Consider the following 18,425-nt stretch of genomic DNA (forward strand, 5'->3'; position numbering starts at 1 on the left):
CGGACCACGTGACTACTCCACCTCTCTACGGCATCCCGGAGAGGACACGCAGACCGGACACATGGGGAATATTTACATAGGCCTTTCAGGAGAGTGAGGACGATTCAGCTAAGAATACAGTGTTTGCTCACTTTTTAATAAGAAATGCAATCACAACCACCATCATCATCATCATCATCATCATCATCATCATCATCATCATCATCATCATCATCATCATCATCATCATCACTTATTATCTTTCGTAGCAAAAAACCATTTGTTTGAAGGAGCAGGAGTCTTTTTAAAGTACTTCATACTGTCTTTTTTATTGAGAGATTGGAATTGAAATAAAATAAAGAAGATGGATACATGAAAACATTATTGAAGTACAACTATCCATCTTACATACCACTTTATCCTGTGCAGGGTCACGGGCGCTGGAGCCAATCCCAGATAACTTTAGGCGAGGGCTGAAGGCAAGATGCACCGTGGACAGGTCACCAGTTCATCACAGGGAAAACACAGAGAGACAGACAACCACACACACTCACATTCACACCTACAGGCAATTTACGGCCACCAGTTTACCTTCCATGCATTTTTCTTGGGACTGTGGGAAGAAACTGGAGTACCTGGAGGAAACCCCCCAACACACACGGTAAGAACATGCAAGGTCCACACACAGCGGCCCGGTCAGTATTTGAATCCAGAGCTTCTTGTTGTGCGGCGAGAGCAATATGATTTACTTGCTACCTTACTTTATTTTGGATATGTAAATGTTCACATTGCATCTGTGTGATGCTGTTCAATGAATATTAAATGTTTTAATTTTTGAAGACCCCTCAGCAAATCCCTAATGTAGCCATTGTGCTTTTTGTTTATTTATTGCCTGAATAATCAATAAATATACTGTCGTCCATTTTTCCTACATGTGTATGCGATGAAACATTGAGCTCTCCATGCAGGATGCCATGTACCATAATAAGAAGCTATATGACAACAGAGCCCATTTCAAATAAGATAACAAAAAATACAAATACTTTTTATTACTGATAGCTAGACCAAAAGTTCACATTTCAGAACATTCACATTGAGCGCAGGTGGTAGAATGGGCCTGACACTGAATCCAAAGTTTCCCCCGAGTGTGTGGGCACCTTTTATGGCAGCTGTTTCCATTAGTGTGTGGGCATGTGCATGGTTGTGTCTATGAATAGATGAAGGTGACAGATCATGGGAAACATGTTGAGATTGCTGTCTCTGAGACTGATTTATATAAGTAGAAATCTACTGAAGCTGCTTATGTTGGAAAAATCGGTGAAACTAAACATAACTTTTTTGGAAAATGAGAATTGTTCTTATATTCTAACTAGGGAATCTATTCATCACCGTTTGAGTGCCATTTGTGGTAAAATGGAACTTGAGTTAACTTGACACTTCCAGCATATTTACTTGAAGAATTAACAGAAATAAGGATGGTTACATATTTGTAATCCTGATACTTGATGGTACCTGAACCTTTTTGCTGGGGGGAAAAAGCAGAGTGCTTTATACATTTTAAATCACAGTGAGAGGAAATATTTAAAGAAAAAAAAAAAAAAGATTTCTCCTTTCAAAAATAGAGAAATATATCAATGGACTGTGACTAACTATGTTTTCAACACTTCACCTAAACAGTTTTTAAAAATTATTTTTTGATAATGCTAAGAATACATTAAATGCTCTTAGTAAGTATTTGGCCAGAAAAAAAACCCAAGTTTGATGTTAAAACAATATTTATAAGACAAAATAATGGGAAAAAAAATGCTGAATGACGAATAATTATAAACAGTGAGGTCTCTATATTGTTTTCAAAAACATAATGAAAAGGAAAATGTTTGGTTATGTCAAAAAGTTTGTCCTTGATTCATTCTTTTCTTTTCTTTTTTTTTTAATGATGAGTATTATAACAGACTGTTCATCCTGTGTCTTCAAATTGAATCTATTCAAAACCATGGAATGGAATAAAAGTGTTGGAGGTTGTGTGTGTGTCAGACGATTGATACTCTATTGGCATTGTGCTTTTATGGAGGGTTGGTGAAGGACCGAAGGGCGACCTTATCTTGACTTCCATGTCCTGACTATATAATGTGTGTAAAGGGAGTTGTTCTTGTTTGTATGTGTGGCTCGGTAGGTCGCTGAAGACCTCAGGTGTGTGGTGAATATATGCTTGGCTCAGAGCCAGGCTGAGGATCTCTGTCTTTTCTTTATAGAAGCGCAGCTCTGTGCCTTGACGGCGGGCCAATGCCAGCTCCCTCTGGGCCGCCTGCAGCTCCACTCCCAGCAGCCCCGGTGACCTCTGCTCCCGCCCCAGCCAATCCAGAGCCATGCTGCTGCGCATGCACTCATCAAGCCCTCGCTGGGAGTAATAGGCAATCACGCTCTGGGGTGGAGGGAAAATAGGAGGTCAATCAGTGCAACGTGGCGATGCAGCTGTTTAATCACAATTTGTGGTAATAGGACTTGTACCTGACGAGAGCACTTCCGCTCCCCGAGTGCCTTCAGTGTCCCGTTCCAGTGCAACAACTGGAAAACTGTCATCATCTCCTATCGTGTGAAGAGTGTGAGAAAGACAGAGAAAATCAGTGAAAGTCTTCCACAACCCAATGAGTAAAGGCGTTAATGACTAAACCATACACCCAGAGGCGTGTATGCAAGTTGTAAAAAGATAACATTTTATCATTACTTTGACCAATAGTTAAACTACAGTTCATTAGTTTGAAGAAATCATTCATTTATGCATGAGGGAGGTTTCACTAGGGTGAGCAGCTGCCATGTGTTTAGGAGCGACTGACATTAGTGTTAAACAAAGTGTCAGAGCATTAACTAAACTTGACCGAAGACACAGGTGGGAAGCATTACACAGGGGTTCAACCAGGTTAATCTTTTTTTTTTTTTAATTTAATTATTATTTCTGCATGCCTGCAAACTCTTCAACATTTAATGCACAAAGCATGTTTAACGACTACAGATCACAGACAAACATCTCAATGCTGAAGATCATTGTGCACAACCTTTTGTAATTGTATGACACTTTCAGTGTCTGCCTGCATACGTGTGTGTATGGTGCGTGTTTTGCTTAGAAAGTTTCCCTCTTTTAGAAGTTTTGCTTTAGAAGGAATGATAATGAACCCATTTCCTCCGACTAATAACCCTCTCTCTGCAGATGTGATTATTTACACAAAGGTATAGAATGTTAGGTGTTTAATACTTCCACTCCCTCTCAGGGTCGGAGAGTGAAATACAAAAAACAAACATGGGCCGCAATATTTGTATTAAACAAACATTTATCAGAACTGGTTGTGAATTTAGTTGCATTTTGCTGAATAATAAGAATTGGATCATGTCTAGCTCCTTTGAAGAAAATCTTCATGATTCATCACATCGTTACTCCATCGACCCCACATGATGAACCCACCTTATTTTATAGTTTTATATTTTACCTGGAACTCCAACATGGTCCTTCCCATGTAGGAGTGTAGCAGCAAACTGTAGGTTCCTATACTGGTGCTCGAATCACTGGCATCTTCTAACAAAACCTTCACAAGACAACAGAAATGGTTAGTTTGGAAGGAAATGAGGTGTAAAGCTGACTGTTGAGACTGATGTACACCTACAGCACTTTCTCTGGCTGCCTGCTGCAGACTCTGAGTGATGAACTGAGGGCTGATTTGTCGACATGGCAACTTGTTCACAACTGAATTCATGAGGGCCACACGAGCCGCGTCCCTCCGAGCCGCCGCTTGGGTGTCACAATCCTGAAGACGAGGTGGTGACGAGGACAATGATGAAGAAAAAAGAGCGGCAATAGATAAAAGTAGCCATATTGTATCACATCAAACTGAAATAGTAAGTAGCAATAGATTTGTACCGGCCACCAGGTGACTGACTTGAACCAGTTGTGTTTGTACATTTTCCATGATTTTTACACTTGATTACAGCTAATCATGGGATCAGAACTCAAATCACTGTTGTGCATAGGACATTGTAGGCCCTCACAGATAACCAATCACATGCCTTGTTTGAGCTGCGGGTGGCTGTCTGGCTTACAATAAGCCCATTGAGAAGCATCATGGGATTCAAAAGGAAAAGCTGTTTATTCCCACTAAATGTCCTTCAAAAAGTCTGCAAGTCATATTACTGTGTGAGTGAAAGTGAATGTGATGCATCATGAATTAAAATGGAATACAAATCAGTTAATGTACAATTTGTGCCATTGGTTATCATATTTAAGATATTAGTGAAAAGTACTCTTTATTTGATAGAATTCTAGTATATAGTAACACATATTTTGTTCATCACTTACTATATTTGCATTATCAACTGATATGCTTTCCCTACTTTCTCAAATTATATGAGGATATATCCAGAATATGAATATCGTCCATATCAATAAAAGTATTCATTCAGACTTTATTTGTGGTCATTATGTTTAAACACCACCAGCTGCTGTTGTTTTCCGCTGCACAAATATGACAACTGGGGTTTATTCTGAGTTATACTAACAGCACCAGTGTAACAAGATCACTATGTGCACAGATGTGGCAGGAGAGCCCTGATCATAACAAACACACCTTATAGTTACCAAAACAGCTCCCTCCAGGAAGCGTGACGTAGCAGACGTAAGGAGGACAAGGTGAAGGTGCAGATTCATACAGAAGCAGACTCTCTGTCGGTCTGACTGCCTTCCCACCAAAACCATCCGATTGATCCGAGGAACTATTGAACTGATCCTCCTGCTTCTGCTCCCAGAAGTTATGGAGAAAGGCCACCACATTCACTGCCAACAACATGAAGGAAAGACAACGTTTGGCTAATTTGGTGGGTGCAATTTATCTGTCTTCAATTTAAATTTTAAAAAAATATTTTAGACTGTTAGATCAGTCTTCTGGTTGAACGTATATCTAGAAAACTGTACATTAATATTGACCTGACCATACAACTAAGGGAAGATCTGGCCATTCGCAAATTGTGATTATTAAAGTGGAATTAAGAGGTAAAGAAAACAGTCCATAACCTGAACAAATCTGTGGTACATGCAAGTCTAATCCTAATATCAAAAACAGCAAGATCATCCAGTGAATCAAACATTTCATCTTCTCACAGTTTCTGAGGTACTCACAGTCTTTGTTGCTGGTGTCAGCCTCACTCTGTGAGAGGTAAGACATGATGCTTTCTTCCACTCTCCCTTCATTCATCCTCACCAAGTTTTTTGCTCCACGACAAGCAACTTTTCTCCCTTAAATGATCCACTAAAACCCCACTCAGGACCCTACAAACAAGCAGCCATCACTCTATTAAGGATGAGAACATCAACAGTAAAACTAGACCTGAAGGCTCCTCTTCGTCCACTTCCCAAACTCCCACTGTCTCTCCTCCTCCTCGTCTCCTGTGTGAACATCTCGCTAGGGTTTCTCTTTTGAAGCAGACCACCTTTGTCCCTCTTTCTGCCAATTAGCTCAGAGGGCCCCTCGCTCCCTCTGCACATTGCTTACACACAGAGGTGCAGAGCTGGAATGCTGAGCCCCTCCCCTCGAGCGGTGCAGCTGGCTAATCCCCCAACAGACAGACAAGGCACTTTAGAACCTCAACAAAGTTGTCAAGCTCAACCAAACATTGTGGAAAAGAGTTGAATACCATCAGTAGTAACAGATGCTTCTCCTTCATCGCCAATATCCACCTTCATTTAGACAATTCTGTACCCCACAAGCAGTGTCTGAGGGATGTTTTTGACTTCACACTCAAATCTGAAGCCACGGAGCTCAGAGTCTGAGCTCCATTCACCCGCCTCACTATGAATGGCCTTTGTTGGAGTCTGAATTCACTCTCAGGAAAAAAAAAAGCCTCCGGTACATAAATTAACCAAATTGTGTCCCAAGAATTGTTTATCAGCTCCCAGGTTCAACCATCTTTTTTCACTATGTGCCTCGCTTTGACTTTATGAATCAAGTTTCCACAATCGTTTCATGATGAACACTGGCGTTTAACAACTAAATATCAACAACACCTTTTCTTGAACATGTTTCTTTATTCCACACCCACAAAATTGGACTGAACTTTCACAATGAAGCGATAGTTCAGAATGTTCAGTCTTTTGCAGCATTATTGCAGGTTTATGTCCAAGTTTGACTGGCAACCGGCCAAGTTCACCACAGATAAATAGGTTTCATGTCTTTTCATTATATGAAGTAGAAAGAAATAAACAACAGAGCAGCGATGTTTGGTTCAATGATTTATTGTCGCTTTATCATAAAGAGTTAATTATTTACACTATTCTCAAGAATAGGGAGCAGTTTCCTGGAATTCTAATAGAAAAATACCAATGCTTGAACAAGGGAAGATAATTAAAGTGGTGATTGTAAAGCATTTTAGTTGATTTCTTTTCTCTGCCATAGTACGAAAGAAGCACGATTTTCCTATTTTTCACCACAACTCATCATGTGTTCAACAACAATTGTTCAGATAACAGAGCAGAGGAACCTCATAACAGACACAAGCAAACAAGAAGCAACGTTGTCCATATGTCCATCACTGTAGTCCTTTTTTTTTTTCATCCCCAGAAGTCGGCACTCTCCATACTAGACTTGATGTTGATTTGGTTCTCCCTTCTGGCTTTGGTCACCAGGTTGGCCTCTCCCTTCTGCAGGCGTCTCCTCTGCGCTGCCTTCTGCTGTTGGCCGAGTTGCCTCCGGACCTTCTGACGGACCACCTCCTGCCGCACAAACAAAACCAACAGCAGGTGACTACAGATGAACGTCTCCACAGGCCAGACACAACATTACTCAGACACGTCGCCTCGGTACAAATGCTATGTTATTTACAAACTGCAGCACTACGTGCGAGCGCTTCAGCAAAGTCCTCTTTAAGTAGGGGGAGTTCAAATGGCTCTGGGTCTTATACAAAGATGATGGAAGGAGGGATTCGGCCAAGAGGTCACAGAAATGCAGACGCTGTACCAGCTTGAGGTGGAGAAGAGGAAGCTGAGCTGTGAAGAACAGCTCTCAGTTTGCTGGTCGTGCAAATTTCCCTCAATGACCAAAAGAGGAATATGAAGGTAAAGCCACGACGACTCCACACTGACAGGAGGCATTTCAGCTGGTTCATGCATCTGATGAAGTTTCCCTCGTGTTCTCTCACATTGGGGAGGAAGTCCTCTGGTTAGCCCAGGCTGCCCTGATGAGGGTATATCTCCTGGGTGATCTGTTAGCAGAGCTCCACCCAGAAGAGCTGAGGATGTTGTGGAGGAGGATGTCTGGGCTTCTTTATGCTCTCTACTATCACCATGACCATGAGTCGAAAAAAAGATGGTAAAGGTTGATAATGATGCAACTTTCCGAAGCCAGTCACAACCCTGTCAGGTTGAGCAGATGTCCAAAGCTGGCGCTGTAGTGGTGAACAGGAAACACCTGCTCAAGCGCATCACTATTGCAGGCAAGTTGAGACATGAGAAATTTGACGTTTTACAAGATAATATGAGTGAGTTTGTGTGAAATTATCAATTTTATTTGATTATTTCTGACTACCATTCAGAATAAACTATATTATAAAGGCTAATGAATGAGATAAAAAACAAAAACAAAACACCTGACTTCCATAAATAAGCCAAAAGTTTTGGAAATGTCCATTTATGTTTAGGGGTCTTTATCACACTCATGCAGACAGAGTCTCACGTACTGGTGGTATTGTAGAGCAGCTCCCGACACTTCCCATTGTGGCTTCACTGTCTGTCCTCCTCCTCCGGTGTTCTGCAATTTGTAGAAGGCTGTCCGAGTCTCTGCAGGGACACAATAGTCGCCGTCAGTTTATTGCTCCTGGATTTCTAATGTTGCCAGGCTACATGGATCTGGCATTAACCTTTCAGTGGGTTTACCTAAAAGGTTTGAACTCCTTGTTGGAGGCAGAAAGGTCTGTCAGCTCTGGACAATCATCTTCTGCTTCTTTCACCTCTTCCTCTAAAAGCTTTTCTGTTACTTCATCACCTCGTGCTGCAGATGTCACCTCAGTCTTGTCCTCACTCTCTCGTGCTTCCTGCTTGTGTAATTCTGCATGTGTGACCTTCAATCCTTCCAGCTCTTGGATTGCAGAATCATATTCCTCCATGTCCAAGCTCTCCTCTTCATCATGCACTTTCTCTTCATCACTCTCTTCTTCTTCCTCATTATCATCTTCCTCAGGTCCAGCAGGATCCAGCAAAGCACCATCTCTGGCCAGATCTTTGGTAAAACCACTGGCTGAGACTTCAACGTCTAGAGAATAAGACCGCCTGCAGGCATATGTAGAGACAAAAGCTCAAGTGTGAGAGTTTTCCACTTTGAAGTCTGCCTTTAAATATAATCAATACAAGTCCAAATGTTTCTTTCATGTGTCTGTGAAAAACTGTTACCTGATGTCTTGAAAGGTAGGAAAGAGCTCGCTTTCATAATTGAATCTCTTTGCAAAGAAATCTCGGATACATTTCACATCTCGATCAAAGTACCTGCAAACAGAGAGGACAAGTACCGTAAACAAAATGCACAACATCTAAATGTTTGCATAATAAACAACTCGATGGCAGAGAGACCCACCATTCAGCATTGGTATGTGATGTAGACACCATTTGAGGGAAGTCAATCATGGTTATGTGGTCCTGGTCATCCAACATTAGGTTGAACTCATTGAAATCTCCATGAATCAGGCCATTATTCGCCAGTTTCACTATAAGCTCCATGAACTCGCTGTACAGGGCCGATGGATCTTGCAGTTCGTGCACCTGACACCTGAAGGAGTAGCATAACGCATTCACATGACGACAGAATTATCATAACTACATTCAAAACAAGGATGAATATGAGCTTGTTTACATACAGTGGATATCCATTGATGAGCTCCATCACTACAGCATGTCTGTTGTAGTCCACGGGTTTGGGAACAGGAAAGCCTCGATCATACAGGGCCTGCAAGAAATGAAAAGATAAATTAGAAAAACTACACACCAAAACTGCAAGCGTTATGCAATGCTGGGATTTTTTTATTTATTTTTTTAATCTATTACACATAAAAACACCACAATCGTCCCATAACTTGGTTCATACCTTCATGTAGGCAAACTCTTTCATGGCAGAGAGGCGCGAGAGGTAGAGCCAGGACATGTTCTTCCTGTGTTTGTGATAATCTCTCTTGTTTTTTAGGTTCCTGAAGGAGGTGCGACCAAGTCGGTGCAGCTTCAACGCGTACTGCTCTCCTTCTGGACTCGCCACGATGTAAATGTCTACCCAAGGAAAACAATATAACAAAATTTGTTTCAATGTGAGCAGATAAAAGAATCACTGAGATAACAAAGCCAGGAAAACAAGGCAAATAAATAAAATCCTCATCTTGAATACAATGATGAGAACATCTTCTACTTTGTGAAAAACGAGTGTAAGATTTTCCTCTATTTGATAAAAGTTTAATTATTTCTCATTCATTATGATCAATATAGCATCCACTGAGCATTCTCACAAAATATACCTGAAATTTGGGACTGATTTCAACTAAACCAGTATGGTGAAAAGAATAACTGTACATCTAAAAGTATAAATATTTACAAATTTTAAGAATTCTTACCTGATTCTTTGCCCACACCCATTTGATTGCCGACTGACAATACCACTTCCCTGGAGCACAAAGTCTTTAGAGCCAAGTAGTCATATCCTCCATTGTTCAACCTGTAGCCCTGCACAGCTGAAATCAGCAAACATAATATTAGAAAAACGCTGACCTCTATATGATCTCTATTTTAGAATCATTTGTAGCGTCTTCTATCTTTATCTTACTCTTTGTGCATTCATAGACCACAAGTTTGTGTCTCACAAGCTCTCTGAGGATTTTGTTGCAGCCGCCATGTTTGAGGCTCGCGATCGATGACAGAAGGCTGACGGGGACAATTTCGTGGTTCTTCATCCCCATTTCAACCTGTGTGCAGAAGAAAGAAGTAATGTATAATCTATTAATGTGCAAAAAACCCCCCCAAAAACCTGTTAAAGAAAATAATGTTAATATTACTACAAGAGTGAAACTAAAAGCAAACATTAGATTCCTGCACAAATACATCTCTTTATATAACAATGCAGCTTCACTTTAAGGGAAACAATTCCTACTTTTTTTTCTGATATAACACGAAGATGAACTAATAATTTGATAAATCTGGGCAGATTATTATACTTCAATGAACAATCAGAAGAACATGGATTTTTTACTAACGTTTAACACAAACCCTCTTTACACATAACTCAGACATTTAAATTGCCTGCTGCATGATCCAACAGTGATTTCTGGTGTGAAAATGAGTTGGTGAAGCAATGGTGTCACCTCAGACACAAGAGTCGGGTTCAATTGTAGTCTGTGTGCAGTCTGCATGTTCTGACTGGGTCGTTGCATGTTTTTTCCCCAGGGCAATGGCTTACTCTATTATTCTGAAGGTGTAACATGAAATTAACTTTATGTGTGACGGTGTGATTGTCTTTGTATTACCTAGTTAACACTAGGGATATTACAGAAGGTATAAAAAGAACATTATACTTTTTCACGCAATTCATTTAGATGCCTGTCAACACGGAAATAAGACTGACACATCATCAATTAGAAAAGGAGACAAAACACAACATATATATGTCATCAGAAACAATCTGTTGCTACACCCGAAACGTGATTGTTCAATTTTGAACATGACTTTCCGTTTTATCCACACAACAGGCATTTAACTTATTAAACTGTAAATAGCTCGTTACAGGAGGATTTTGTTGAAAAGGATCGGGTTTATAAAGAAAAGGTCACCGAAACGACAAAATATAATTCACAAGCTCATTGCCAACTTATAATAAGAAATCGTCGTGCAATAACGATATTATACCATGAGAAGTGGAGAGACGCTATCTGGGAATAGCGTGCCTAAGCTAGTACATAAACTCTTCATTGAACAGTCTCTTACCGCTGTGAGAACTCGAAAGTCATCTCGCGATAAATATCTCATCACGACGACGTTCAGCTTCCCCATTTCACCACTACTTATCAAACAGCGAAGCTCTATAAACTCTTTTTTCCTGATATTTCTGGATCGTGTTTTAGTAAACACATGTGTAAAGAAGGGAGAATAAGGAAAGAGAAATACGTCTCTTCCGGTTTAGGTGGTTACGTCATCATTACGCAACTAATGATAAAACAAATAAAACAACCCTGACTTCCAAAATAAGATTTATGGATTTTCACTCACTGATGACAATTTATACATTCAAATACAATAACAAAGTAAAACAAAGATATCAGATGTTAAATTTTATCCCCAGGTGGTTGACGTCCTATGGTTGACAATGGCGTCCCTTGAGCGGAGGATGGCGCTGTGGCCCCAAAAAACAAACTGAAACTTCCGGGCCACTTCCGTATAAATATGGCGGTATCCTGTATTCCGCAGTTGGGTTCAATGAGAGGACGCGTCAACCATAGCAGATCTAAAGAAGGTGACCTATTAAGGTAAATGCTGTTTTCATTTTCTTAGAAAAGCATATCAGCCTGCCATAATAACCGCGGGACGGGTCGGTGTTGTTACGTTTTCAGTTTTAAAAGCAAATGCATTAATGAAGGAGTGCACGCGGTGTTTTTGTTGCTCTGAGGCTCCGTTTAATCTACCTACTGGGAAACTCAAACATGTCAATTTTTCTTGCAGGTTCCATAATTTGACCCAGTGCTTTTATTTATGTTAGGGTGTTAATACTTCTAATAGTCGACATGATAATAATTACTGTATATATAACGTGCATGAGATCTAATTAGTTTTCGAAAAATATGATTAAGGCTCAGACTGATTGCGTTGACTACTGCAAAGAATCATAACGATATTTACAATTAGAATATAAATACTTTATTAATCCAAATGGGCAATTCTTTACACAGTAGTAATAGTTTACAGTAAACATGATTAAAATGTTAAATGTGTAAATAATTAAATAGAATATTGAATAACTATAGGCTACGTACATTTTTCAGCTTCAAGGTAAATCAATTCATACAATATTCACAAGGGCTTAACAATAAAAAAGACTATTAATCTAGAAGGCATAAAGTTGGTCCACAGAAAGGAAGGATTTCCAGCGGCTCTTTCTTTTTCTCTGACTTATCAGCCAAAGAAGCTCTTGTTTTTGATCAAGACATCATGGAGGTGTTGAAAGTCATTGTTCAGGATGGACCTCAGTTTGGACCAGACCCACCACTCTGAGACAATGTCCCCCCTCACCATGTCACTGGTCTTTCTAGTTAGTTTGTTGAGCTTGTTGGCATTGACCTCAGCTTGCTGCCCCAGCATGCAGCAGCATAGAGGATGATGCATGCCACCACTCACCCATAGAAGACCTTCAGCATATTGCAACAGATGTTTAAAGACCTCAGAAGAAAAGATGTTGTGGCCCTTCCTGAGGGCGTTGGGGTTCTTAGCCCAGCTCAATTTATTGTCAATGAGTCCAATTAGTTTTCCTCATTAAGTGATTTGTGAGATTGTGCAAATATAACTGACTGATTTTCATTTTTTCCAGATGCAACCATCCTTTGCCCAATCAGTGAATGTTGACCATCCATATGCGCGTCCCAAGATCTGGATTACCACATTATTGAGTGATGAACATCCATATGCACGCCCACCAATAGTTTCTATAGTGACTGAAGAGTCTTCTGACATAAAACCTCCCACAGAGTCACCCAGTACCCCCATAGTACCTGCTGAGTGTTGTCTGTCACCCTCAACTACAATCTCGGAGTCTTCCAAGTCCCCTTCTCCTTCACTTACAGAAAAAGCCCCCCCTGCCTCCCCAACAGCATTATCTGTGGAATGTAAAAGTTCCCATGTGCACTGTCCTCATTGCGACATTGTCCTTCGCAAAAAGAATTTATTTGTCCATATTCACAGAAAACATGGGGGACCAAAGGACATCACGGCGGCATATCACCTTCAAAGTGTTCTTGTTGATAAAGGTTGTGGGTTGTATGCCGTCAGGAAAACCTCTCGTGGTTTCAGTGTTCCAGTACATGTGCAACGAAAAACATGGGGCCTTCAACACGTGGTAAAATGTGAACTGGAGGAATGTATGCAGTATCACCTGGATGTCGTGCAGAGTGGCCTTTCTCACAGTATGTGTGATCACATTCGCTCTATTGATTATTGTAATGCAACTGCAGCCGAGGAACAGCTCCAGCACAAGGTGCTTGAGGAAATGTTGGAACAGAATATTTTTGACGAGTCCGCGGCGGCAGTTTGCAAAAAGAGGCAAGACGAAGCAGAGGAAGCTCATGTCCCTTTCTCCGTGTTAGTGGACCTTGGTAGTTCACAAAATAAAATATGCCTCTCAGTGAATGAACCAATTATAGATCACTACAGTTCTTTTGCTCGAGTCATAGTGACCTACAACATTGAAAGAAACTCCTGGCATTGCCCCTGTGCCAAGGCATGTACATCTTGTCCTCACAAAAACATTGCCATGTGGCACCTCTTCCAAACTCACAGAGAACTTTTTATGTCTGCAACACTGTCACCAGTGGCCACTCCCGCCAACAATCAGCTCCACACTGCAGCGATGGAAAGATCTGTTAGGTACGTTTATGAGAACAAAAAAATACCTGCTACTCTCCCTGAGACGGTCACAGCCCCGAGAGCACTGACAGACTACCCTCGTCAGCTGATTCCTGCAGAAAGGGAATGCCAGCTGTGTCCAGGAAATCCGGAACTGGAGGAGGCCGTCCAAATCACCAACAATGCCAGAATAGTTGGCATGGATGGTGTAAGCTCAAGTGAGTACTGGGGGATTTATTTGACTGTCTGGCTCATTTCAAGTCTTAATGCTGGTATCTGTGTCCATTTCAGATATCACGACTTACAATAGAAGGTGTACCGAGTGCAAAATGATGTACCGATACCAGGAGTGGACAGAGGGTCTGCACAATTTCAATGACAGAGTCATCCTTACCCTGCAGCTTTGCTCGTACTTGAGGGATAATGTGCAGGTGTGCTTAAACGGTGTGATACCAAGTACAAAGACTTGTGCATTGAGTTGCATGTTGATATAAATATATTCATACTTTTTTTTTTTTTTTATAACCACAGAGTCACGTGTCGGTCGCTCAAGTCATCAACTCTCTGGAATCTTTGTTCAAAAAGACATTTCGCTCACCCGACCCAATCCTTGAAGGATACTGTCAATTCGAAGCACTTTGTAAAACAAGGTACAAATACTCCTGTACAAAGTGCGGCTTTTATTCTCCGGTGGTGACGGACCATCACAGAACAGGAGAATTCACCTTTGAGGGTATGACTCCGTTTTAGTTACTTCTATATATTTATATCATAGTTGTCAAAAAGTAATGGATTACTGTCATGTCATTCACCACAAGGTTTTTTTAAACTTGTGCTGTATTCTGGATTTTCAGTGAGTGAACCGCAACAACCAAATGATGAATGTGATGGAGACGATGACACCGAGGAATCTGTTCATCTTCACATGATCAGCCGAGGATTTTTTGAAGGTGAATATTTCAAAAAACACAGCAACTCCATTCATTGGTGACATGTGCACCTCACAATAAAATGGATTTCATTGTATTTGTTTTTTTGTTTTTTTTTATGAAGACTCTTCACAGAACCCTTTTATTGTTCACCCGTCTTATGAGACCTGGAATGGAAGGGAGTTTGAGAAAGAGCAGCCATGCCCTGGTCAGCCGGAGCTTGTAGATTTTACAAAGGAGCACTTGGTAAACAAGTTGCTGAACCAAAAGGTGAGCTTGCTCAATAAGCTGTTGTTTCTTTAAGGTCAAATAAAGTTGTGCATAAACATTTAATCAAGATGTCTATGAAATGCATTCATCACAATTCACGTTGTACAAACAAAATCATATATTTTAATCCTAACTCCTCCACCCTGACCAAAGAGGACCAATGATCATTAAAGTCTTTATTTTTTAAACAAGGAATATCTTCGAAAAAAAAAAGAATTGTCATTCCTGTGTACTTGATGTGCTTTACATGGTATCTTCTTGTACAGGTAGCCACTATCCCAAAGCTCTGCAAGTCATGCTATGTGGACACAGAGGAATTCCAATTTGATGATGAAGAGCAGGCAGGCCTATGATGAGGTTTTTATTCTAAAAGCTACATTAAAAAGATTTGCACATGTTAAATGTTTCATATTGAAGAGATGAATCTGAAAGTGAACGCATGTCCTCTCTCAGCAGCTGCTGCAGTAACTCTTGTTGGTTGTGATGGTCTCTCCCACTCTGAAGACCCCCTGCTGCTTGAAGGTTACGAGCTGGACTGAAGTCTTCTGACTGACCTGTTCTCCTGGGCTGTGGATCAGACTCTTTGTTGAGTGCTGCTTTCACTTATACTGGTACCTCCAGAACATTAGTATACACCAGGGATCTTGGGATCTTTTTTTTTTTTTTGTTTTTAAATGTATACAGCACTTTGTAGCATCACATTATGTAATAATGGTGCAATATGTGATAATGTAATACTTTTTCCAACTCATTATGTAATACTGTTGCATTTTGTAATGAAATTCTAGAACGGATCTTGTAATAAACGTTGCCAAATTTTCTATTAACCTGTTACATATTGCAAGTTAATACAAAATGTGGGTTTTCCAGTTTTTTTGGACAAAATTTAATAATTTGTTGCATTATGTAATACATTTGGCCCTTCATCCGTATGCACAGTTTTATGTTTAATAATGAGAAAACAAATTAGGATTCAGTTGGACTAGAGTTACAAGTCACGCTTTGCTTTCTGCATTCTCTTCATGTCCTGCCAACATGGTAATGGTAGAATGCAGTGCTCTTAATCTGGTTTTTTTTTTTTTTTTTTTTTTTTTCTAGTTCACCTGCTATTGTGGCTGGTACGATTTTGAATTTAGAAGCCAATCAGTATTTCCACCAGCCATTTCTATTTTCTTCAAGAAATGAAACCAGATTGTAAGTGCCACTGAGTGCATTTAATCATTAACCCGCTTTTTTGTAATAACTGTTGCAATATGTAACAAGTTATTACAAAATGCATCAAAGTTTTTTTAGAAAATGTGATCAAGACTTTTATTCCAAAATGTGTTATTACATATTGAGGTGAAACTGTATTACATTATTGCACCATAAATACATAATGCGGCACTACACACCTGTTATGTGTCACTGATTTTGTCTTGATCCTGATCTATATACTGTGTACTATATAAGTATATATAGTGTTCAGTGTTATTTTGCAAATCTTTTGTATTTTCGGAAATTGAAGCAATAAATAGTTTTTATAATCAATCATATTTCTATTTGTGTATCTGGGACAATTGAAAGTTTAAAAAAAATTGAATAAATATTTAATATACTTCTATTTATCCAGAAGGGTAATAAAAGCAAACACGCCAGAACCGAACATAGCATTAAAAAAAAACAAAAAAAAACGTCTAGAGTTTTGTAGAAGACAACTGAATTTTCTGTACAGAATCTAAAGACCAGATGAACTCCTGGGAGGCTTGTTGCTATCGCAGCTGGACTCTATACACAGTGTGTGACTTTATATATATATATACAGTATGTGTGTTATGTCTGTCAGTCACAGGACACCCTGGAGTCAACATATGCAGTCACACAATCTCCTGCCCACTGCAGCCTCATTTGGAAAGTTGACTGAACTGGTAGAAAAAGCTGGGAAGTGTCCCAAGTCATTTTAAGCTGCAGGGACCCCTCCGAGAAAACTGAGTGTGTGGGTGCAACATGACTTTGAGGAATCGCCAAATTCAAGTTTCACAGTAAATGAGCAATTTCCACATAGCGTAGCTTCCAGATTAATGTTATTTTAAAGAGACAGGTGGCATCATGAAGATAAGTCTGTTGTAAAATACACATTGAGAATACCACCGTAGAAATGGCATGCCTATTTATACATATTCTTCATTCGTCTCATCTTCATCTTGATTGACAAATTTCCCATCATGCAAAAATAAAAGAGGGGGAGAGAAATGCAGGAGTATTGGAGAGGATACAGTAGTTTACATAATTTACAAGAGGAAGAGGAGATATGAGAAAAAGTATGGGTTTAGAAATACGCTCACTTTCCCGCCTGAAGTCACCAGTGGTTCAAATGCAAGTTCTGCACTGTGGTATCCAGATAAAACCCCATTGCATACACAGGGAGAACATGGCAACTCTACAAAAAGGCCCCAAGACTAAACTTAAAATATGTGTTGATAGTGCTAACCACCATTTCTGATCCTTTATGGACAAAATATCACTTCAGGCCTTGTTAATAAAATCACGTTTTATCTTCTGTAGACACGATGTGTTATAACATTATTGAGTGTTCAGTTCATAATCCTAACTCTAGATGACGCTGTGACACTGTAGACGACTGAATCTACGGAGCTGCTGCTCTTTGTCTCTTGCGCTTTTGTACTTCAGGGAGTAATTTTGTTTCAAACCGTCTTTAAATGAAAGACGAGGAGGAGAAGATGAATTTTAGAGGTTCTCAAAAGTCACCTTTTGAATTCTGTACATCATAGTAATGTAAAGGATCTTCCAATATTTAAAATATCACTTCTGAGCTACCCTTTCTTTGGTAAAAGTGCAGAGATATATATTTGGTAGAGGAAAACATATATTTATTTCTATTCTACGTCCTTACACAAACATGGTTCTGTTCTGTATCTTAATTGTGAATAGGCCCCTTCTCTAAAATTGGTTATAGAAGCAGCTGCTTCAGCATCTGTGAATGCTTCAGTGTTTTTTTTTGTTTTTTTCACCATGTGCATCTTTGTCTCTTCAGCTCATATTTATTTTTGCTCTCATTTTATGCTGGAAGCTAATTTGAAGCACATGATAACAGTGTAATTTGATTGGATTCCTGTAATAGGGAGACCGCTTTGATTTTAATTAACTGAGTTATCTTGGAGGCATTGACTCACTTCTGCTGGCCAGTGTAGATTAAAAGGGTATTGATTGCTTCATGGATTGATTGATTAAATGATTGATTAATAAAATAACTGATTGGTAGGGTTAGTGTCTTGTCACTGAAGAGTATCATTTGATCCTCTGGCTCTCAGGAACTGTGATGTCTTGAGGCAGAAAGTCTCTGACAGACAGGCACTGTCCTCGGCTTGACTGACGTTCACCAGTTGCTCACAAACACAACCTGAGTGGCTGATGTGTGATGGTGTGTTACAGTGGAGCCACACTGGCAGTATAGAGGGAGAGAGTGACCCCGCCTGCGTGTGGAATTATCTCGAACGTGGTGGAACAGCCATTCCTGCATGCGTGTGCCTGTGAGCGGACACACTCAAACAGTGAGATAGTGTCTTCTTTCCAGATGTGGTGAGGGAACTTTTTTGCCACCCTTCCACACAAAGCAGCTCTCTTTTCGGTCCTCC

The 18,425-nt window shown here is 40.0% G+C and overlaps 3 protein-coding genes across 6 annotated transcripts; 1 reads left to right on the top strand and 2 right to left on the bottom strand.

Moving 5' to 3' along the window:
• Nucleotides 1–12: 12 nt before the first annotated feature.
• LOC308111606 (protein limb expression 1-like) lies at nucleotides 13–5,216 on the bottom strand (the record flags this gene model as incomplete). The annotated part of the gene is made up of 6 exons (XM_080466568.1): nucleotides 13–25; nucleotides 2,076–2,401; nucleotides 2,488–2,565; nucleotides 3,462–3,776; nucleotides 4,593–4,798; nucleotides 5,141–5,216. The coding sequence occupies 6 exons, from the start codon at nucleotides 5,214–5,216 to the stop codon at nucleotides 13–15; spliced, it is 1,014 nt and encodes a 337-aa protein (XP_080322694.1).
• Nucleotides 5,217–6,550: 1,334 nt separating this feature from the next.
• Nucleotides 6,551–11,146, bottom strand: riok2 (RIO kinase 2 (yeast)). Its single transcript, XM_080467952.1, has 10 exons — nucleotides 10,967–11,146; nucleotides 9,813–9,951; nucleotides 9,604–9,720; nucleotides 9,090–9,265; nucleotides 8,863–8,951; nucleotides 8,583–8,774; nucleotides 8,402–8,494; nucleotides 7,889–8,281; nucleotides 7,693–7,792; nucleotides 6,551–6,730 (listed from the first exon to the last, which is right to left on the bottom strand). The coding sequence occupies exons 1-10, from the start codon at nucleotides 11,030–11,032 to the stop codon at nucleotides 6,569–6,571; spliced, it is 1,527 nt and encodes a 508-aa protein (XP_080324078.1). The 5' UTR covers nucleotides 11,033–11,146; the 3' UTR covers nucleotides 6,551–6,568.
• Nucleotides 11,147–11,416: 270 nt separating this feature from the next.
• Nucleotides 11,417–16,318, top strand: LOC308112506 (uncharacterized protein). 4 transcript variants are annotated; one of them, XM_080468071.1, is made up of 8 exons: nucleotides 11,417–11,505; nucleotides 12,561–13,809; nucleotides 13,883–14,022; nucleotides 14,123–14,324; nucleotides 14,446–14,541; nucleotides 14,645–14,790; nucleotides 15,057–15,147; nucleotides 15,244–16,318. In XM_080468071.1, exons 2-7 carry the CDS (start codon nucleotides 12,561–12,563, stop codon nucleotides 15,141–15,143), a joined length of 1,920 nt encoding a protein of 639 aa, XP_080324197.1. In that variant the 5' UTR covers nucleotides 11,417–11,505; the 3' UTR covers nucleotides 15,144–15,147; nucleotides 15,244–16,318. The 4 variants fall into 4 exon arrangements, with proteins under 4 accessions (XP_080324197.1, XP_080324196.1, XP_080324195.1 ...); XM_080468070.1 differs by having other exon boundaries at nucleotides 15,247–16,318; XM_080468069.1 differs by lacking the exon at nucleotides 11,417–11,505 and having other exon boundaries at nucleotides 12,884–13,809.
• The last annotated feature ends 2,107 nt before the right edge of the window (nucleotides 16,319–18,425 follow it).

This window comes from Lipophrys pholis (genome assembly GCF_963383615.2).
Source record: "Lipophrys pholis genome assembly, chromosome: 7".
NCBI classification, from domain to species: Eukaryota; Metazoa; Chordata; class Actinopteri; order Blenniiformes; family Blenniidae; genus Lipophrys; species Lipophrys pholis.

Coding starts and splice junctions, on each gene's coding strand:
- LOC308112506 (XM_080468071.1), top strand. CDS start 12,561: ATGCAACCATCCTTTGCCCAATCAGTGAATGTTGACCATCCATATGCG. Junction 14,542..14,644: donor CAGCCGAGGATTTTTTGAAG/GTGAATATTTCA, acceptor TTTTTTATGAAG/ACTCTTCACAGAACCCTTTT. Junction 14,791..15,056: donor ACAAGTTGCTGAACCAAAAG/GTGAGCTTGCTC, acceptor CTTCTTGTACAG/GTAGCCACTATCCCAAAGCT.
- riok2 (XM_080467952.1), bottom strand. CDS start 11,032: ATGGGGAAGCTGAACGTCGTCGTGATGAGATATTTATCGCGAGATGAC. Junction 9,721..9,812: donor GGTCTATGAATGCACAAAGA/GTAAGATAAAGA, acceptor TGCTGATTTCAG/CTGTGCAGGGCTACAGGTTG. Junction 8,495..8,582: donor TCACATACCAATGCTGAATG/GTGGGTCTCTCT, acceptor CTCTGTTTGCAG/GTACTTTGATCGAGATGTGA.